Source organism: Chiloscyllium plagiosum, chromosome 1 (assembly GCF_004010195.1).
Source record: "Chiloscyllium plagiosum isolate BGI_BamShark_2017 chromosome 1, ASM401019v2, whole genome shotgun sequence".
Taxonomy (NCBI): Eukaryota; Metazoa; Chordata; class Chondrichthyes; order Orectolobiformes; family Hemiscylliidae; genus Chiloscyllium; species Chiloscyllium plagiosum.
Window position 1 is genome coordinate 15652838 of NC_057710.1, and position 6477 is coordinate 15659314.

At 43.8% G+C, this 6477-nt stretch overlaps 1 protein-coding gene across 1 annotated transcript in view; it reads left to right on the top strand.

The window, feature by feature from the left end:
- Window positions 1–6477, top strand: part of LOC122553785 (dedicator of cytokinesis protein 2-like) — a 1227980-nt gene that overhangs the window by 1204941 nt on the left and 16562 nt on the right. The window contains exons 46-47 of the mRNA XM_043698147.1: window positions 362–445; window positions 4989–5126. Of these exons, the coding sequence (XP_043554082.1) occupies window positions 362–445; window positions 4989–5126 (222 nt within the window). The remainder of the gene's footprint in view (window positions 1–361; window positions 446–4988; window positions 5127–6477) is intronic.

Below are 6477 nucleotides of genomic sequence, written 5' to 3' on the forward strand. Positions count from 1 at the left end.
ACCACTGAGCCATCATACCTTCACTCCTGTCAGCTGAGTCATTGACTGGAAAGTGCTGCAGTCCAAGTACAGACCCCTGTGGAATTTCACTGTCTGTCTGCACTGTGAGGGAGAAAGGAAGGAGGAAAAATAAAATGCAAGAAATGTTGACCAGTTTCAAAGATTAGGCCGAAATCACATATGTTATATTCGTGGGGATGTCATTGTAGCATCAGAATTAAAGATTACTTCACAAAATAAATACAACCTGAAGGGAGTTAAGGCCTGGGCTATTTTGACTGATGGGTATAAAATGCTAGTTAGGTGTTGATAGCATCTAGGAGATGAACAAACTTTTCAATTGATATTTTTGCTCCTTTAGGCATTCTTCACTGAAAAGTATATGTACGAGCACCCAGAAGATATGGAAAACATAATGAAATTGAAGGACCTCATTGCATGGCAGGTGAGCAGAGTGACTTCTTACAGCAAAGAGCCTGTGCTAGATGAAGGGACATCGGTCCCAGCTTAGATATGTCACAAGGATTTCCCTCAGTATCAAGGTAGTACTATCATATCTAATACATATCTGAGCTCAATGTCCAGTTTGCCTGTGGGGCAGCACTCTTGCACCTGAATCAGAAAGCAACGCCATTTTTCCTTCCTCAGATTATTTGTTCCTGAAACCCTCATCCATGTCTTTGTTCCGTCAGCTTCAATTATTCCAATCCATGCCTGGTAGGCCTCCCATTTTATACACCCCCCCCCACACACCCCCTAAAAAAACAGGAATTTATCCAAATTGCCCAATTCTCATCAATTCCTATTCACTGTGGTCCGTGACCATTTGGGAGAAGGTAGTATGCTGTGGTGGGAATGTCACTGAATTTTCAATCCCGAGGTCAAGGCAAAAATTCGAGGAATACAAGGAGGTTAGTTCAAATCTACCCACAGCCGCTAGTAGAACTTAGACTCGATTAATATGAAATTAGTCACAAACTGAAATTCTCGTTAATTGTTACAAATGCCCACTCTAATATACTCTATATATAGGGAAAGAAATGTGCTGTTCTCACTGATCTGGCCTACATGTGACTCACAGTAATATGGCTGACTCAACTGCCCTCTAGGGATGGACAACAAATGCTGGTGGAGCCAGCACTGCTCCAATATCCCATGACAGAAAAATATAAAAACTCCCCCCCACTGCTCCCCTGCTTGCGGACGCTGCATTACTTTCAACAAAACCTGTTGGAGAATCATCAGACAAAGGAATATTCGAGCAGATGCTCAGCAGGTCAAGGTGTATATGTAGAAGACGAATGAAGTTACCATTTTGAGTCCAATTTGACTTTCCTTTGGAAACAGAGTGGGCTGGAAAGTAAAAACCGAAAGAACTGAGGATGCTGTGAATGAAACAAAAACAGAAATTGCTGGAAAAGCTCAGCAGGTCTGGCAACATCTGTCGAGAGAAATCAGAGTTAACATTTCAGGTCCAGTGACCCTTTCCCAGAACTGATCAGTTCTGAAGAAGGGTCACCCGACCTGAAGCGCTAACTCTGATTTCTCTCCACACTTGCTGCCTGACCTGCTGAGGTTTTCTAGAAACTTCTGTTTTTGTGTTGGGCTGAAAAGTGATGGTCTTTATACGGCTAGAGCATTTGACATCATCCCTATCTTTTCCACTCTCTCCTCCTGCCCTCCATCAACAGCGTTAAATAGAGCATAATTTTCCAGCCCCTTGATGAACAGTCAGATCTGACTCGAAACTTTAACACTATTTCTCTTTGTGGAGGCTTCTTGATGTTTGTTAACTGATTTTGTCCAATTTCAGATTTGCCCAAAACTTTACTTTTACGAGATTACATGCTGCCGGGAGCTAAGAAGTGACCTATAGGGCCAGGGAATGAATTCCAAAGCAGGACAGGAAAATACCATTAGAGGAGTTGGTACATTTGGGGATGTGCATGAGGTCAGAATTAAGGACCCAGAGATATCTGGAGATTAGAGATTGGAGGTGGATTCAGAGATAGGGGCATGGAATCCAAGGTCTGGAAGAAGTTGCACACAAAACAATGTGAGTTATCAGATCAAGGCTTGCAGCTCTGTCTACAATTTACTTCAAAGAACTTTACCAACTTCTGCCTAAAACAGCTTGGGTCATGTTTCATAAAGTCATAGAAAATGACCTAACAGAAAAAGGCCCTTTACTCCATTGCTAGTCAAAAGCATGTGTTCACATCCCATTTCCCATCACTTGGCCCATCACCATGTATGCCTTGGCACATGTAAACACTTATTCAATGTTATGAATGTTTCTCCCTCTATCACCCCTATAGACAGGGAGTTCCAGATTCCCACCGCCTTCTGAGTGAGAAAGCTTTTGCTCACATCTCCTCTTAACCTCCTGCCTCTTACCTTCAATCTATGCCCCCCGGTCATTGATCCTGCCATCAAGTGGAAAATTTTCTTCTGGACTACCCTGTCATCATTTTTTTTCCATCTCAGTCAACACCCTGTCAATTTCCTCTGTATTAAGGAAAACGGCTCCAGTCTATTCAATCATTCTTCCTAATTGAAATGTTTCAGCCCTGGCAAATCCCCTCTGCACCTTCTCCCTGTTTCTTGATAACATCACTAATCCTAATGCACAGTTCACAGTGGAGTTGGCCATTTATCTCTAACAACTGACCGACTTTGTACCCTCTGGGAGAAAGTGAGGACTACTGATGCTGGAGCGCAGAGTCGAAAAGTGTGGCACTGGAAAAGCAAAGCAGGTCAGGCAGCATCGAGGAGGAGAAGGGCTTATGCCCGAAATGTCGACTCTCCTGCTCCTCGGATGCTGCCTGACCTGATGTACTTTTCCAGCACCACACTTCTCGGCTTTGTGTCCTCTACAAAGCTGAGACCATTTACAGTTGCTTTCTGATGAACCAAGCCTTGATTTGAAACTCTCCTCCTTGTTTTCAAATCCTTCCACAACCTTTGATTTGATGCGATTTATTGTCACATGTACCACAATACAATGAAAAATATTGTTTTGTGCACTAACCAGATAAATCATGCAATCACATCCCTCCTACGATGTGGATTCCAGAACTGGATCTTCTTCTCAAAATACTGTCGATGGGATCTGACCAGTCTCACATTGACCTGAAAAATGCAACTGTTTCATTCTAATTTATGGAAATGTATGAGTGAGAATATATTTAGCAGAACTTTTTAATTTTCACAGCCTTCAGAGCTTAAATGCAAAGTGGAAGGAGCTTTACTACAGGATGAGATATTTTGACACTTCCTTGGGATAAAGGGTGACTTTCACCCAGTTTGGTGTTGTGGGTCTTTCAGAGACTAAATTGCTGCAGCTCTACAGTACCTGGGCAGAATGGTGGCTCAGTGGCTAGCACAGTGCCAGGGACCCAGGTTCAACTCCAGCCTTGGGTAACTGTCTGTGTGAAGTTTGCACAATCTCCCCGAGTCTGCATGGTTTTCCTCCAGGTGCTCAGGTTTCCTCCCACAGTCCAAAGATGTGCAGGTCAGGTAGATTGACAATGCTATAGTGTCCAAGGGTGTGCAGGCTAGGTGGATTAGCCGTGGGAAATGCAGGGTTACAGGTTTAGGGTGGGGAGTGGCTGAGTCTGGGTGGGAGGATCAGTGTGGACTTGATGGGCTGAATGGCTTCTTTCTACACTGCAGAGGTTCTATGATTCCAGGCAGGTTTGATCAACGCATTTTATATTGGCCTTGTAAAGAGCAAAGCACAGATTTCACAGAATGGTGCCCGATCTCCAAGGGTTGATTATGAAGGAGGGAATACACATTCAGCCTGGTCTTTGTTGGACTATTAAAGGTTAAAGGGTCATTTGTTTGAGTTTTGGGGGGGGAGTTTTGAAAGCAACTGACAAGACTGAAAGAATAAAATCTTCCCTGCCTGCAGGTGAATCGAAACAAAAACAGTAAGATGTATTGAATAACATTCTGAGGCAAAGCACAACAGCATCATCCAAAAAAATGTATCATTGAACCACTTTAGGAGATAGTGTCATAGAGGTAAACAGCACAGAAACAGACCCTTCAGTTCAACTCGTCCATGCCAACTGGATATTCTAAACTAATTTAGTCCCATTTGCCAGCACTTGGCCCATATCCCTCTAAACTCTTCCTATTCATATACGCATCCAGATGCCTTTTAAATGTTGGAATTGTACCAGCCTCCACCACTTCCTCCTGGCAGCTCATTCCATACACGCACCACCCTCTGTGTGAAAATGTTGCCCTTTCAGTCCTTTTTATATCTTTCCCCTCTCACCTTAAACCTATGCCCTCTCGTCCTGGACTCACCCACCCCAGGGAAAAGACCTTGTCTACTTGCCCTATCCATGCCCCTCATGATTTTAATGTGAGTCTACCCACAGCACATGGACTGCAATGGTTCAAAAGGACAGCTCACTACCACCTTCTCAAGGGCAACAAAGGACAGGCAATAAATGCTGGCCCAGCCAATGGTGTCCAGGTGCTACCAAGTTAAGATAAAATTCTCAGTAAATTTTTTTTGCACCTTCTCTAATGTCTCATTAATTTGATTTCTATATGTTATGGAGATCAGAACTGTTCACAGTACTGTAAGTATGGTCTTGCAAGTGAGGACTACAGATGCTGGAGATTAGAGTCAAGAGTGTGGTGCTGGAAAAGCACAGCAGGTCAGGCAACATCCAAGGAGCAGGAGAGTCGACATTTTGGGCAAAAGCCATTCATCAGGAATGAGACAGGAATGTCTCATTCCTGATGAAAGGCTTTTGCCCAAAACATCAATTCTCCTGCTCATTGGATGCTGCATCTGCTACGCTTTTCCATCACCACACTCTCGACTGTAAATGTGGTCTAGCTAGGGGTTATAAAGGGACAATTTAACATATCGTCTCTTTTCAACCTTCTAAATTGTGGACAATAAACAGGAAGCTGGGTGCAATTCACTGTTTGTCATTTATCTCTGGCTCTCTCCTTTGAAGATCCCATTGCTGGAGGAAGGGATTAAAGTTCATGGGAAAAAGGTCACTGAGGCTCTGAAACCTTTCCATGATCGGATGGAGGAATGCTTTGCCCAGCTCAAAACGAAGGTGGAGAATGAGTATGGAGTGCGAGACCTGGTGAGTCAATGGAGCCATTCACATTTTGAGAGGAAGATTGGGAGGGTTGTTGGAGGGGATGTTTCCCCTCATGGGAGAGTCTAGGACCAATCTCTACTAGTCTCAGAATAAAAGGACACTAATGTCAGACTGAGATGAGGAGGAATTTCTTCTCTCAGAGGGTTGTGTGTCATTGGAACTCCTTGACACAGAGAACTGTGGAGGCAGAATCCATGTATATATTAAAGGGTGAGATTGATAGATTCTTGATCAGTCAGGGAATCCCAGGTAAGTGGCTATGAGGCATGTTGCTATTTCTGTTTCTGAAGGCATTATGGGTATAGTGAAGGGAATGGGTCACAAGTCGAAACTGGTCCAAAAATCAAACTTTGGACTGATGTCAGGAAGTTATTTAGGAAATCATTAGCACATCAAACATGTTTCATTAAAACCAAAACATAAAATCCTATGGATGTTCATGTACATTTGGATCTTGTGTAGGAAATGGCTATGAAGTTCTCATAGGGGGATGCTGACTATTTATTTCTTTCTTTTTTCAATCAAAGTGTAAGGCAGATAATTTGAGTACAGTCATTTTAAAATTATGGAGATAAAAACAATGACTGCAGATGCTGGAAACCAGATTCTGGATCAGTGGTGCTGGAAGAGCACAGCAGTTCAGGCAGCATCCAAGGAGCAGCAAAATCGACGTTTCGGGCAAAAGCCCTTCATCAGGAATAAAGGCAGAGAGCCTGCCTGAAACGTCGATTTTCCTGCTCCTTGGATGCTGCCTGAACTGCTGTGCTCTTCCAGCACCACTAATCCAGAATCTGGTTTCCAGCATCTGCAGTCATTGTTTTTATCTCCTCAAAACATGTCCATCTTCAACCAAGTACAAGTAAATATGCAGTGAAATGCATTTCCCTTCCCTGAATGACTGAAGGTTCAACAACACACAAGAATCTTGACACCACCCAGGGCTAAGCACTCCTCTTGATTGGCACACCAACCAGCACCTTCAAAATTCACTACCTCTGTTGTGGTTCTGTTTGCCGAGCTGGAAGTTTTTGTTGCAAACGTTTCGTCCCCTGGCTAGGCGACATCATCAGTGCTTGGTAGTCCTCCTGCGAAGCGCTTCTTTGATATTTCCTCCGGTCTTTATAGTGGTCTGTCCCTGCCGCTTCTGGTTGTCAGTTTCAGCTGTCCGCTGTAGGGGTTGGTGTATTGGGTCCAGGTCGATGTGTTTGTTGATGGAGTTTGTGGATGAATACCATGCCTCTAGGAATTCCCTGGCTGTTCTCTGTCTGGCTTGCCCTATAATGGTAGTGTTGTCCCAGTCGAATTCATGTTGCTTGTTGTCTGCCTGTGTGGC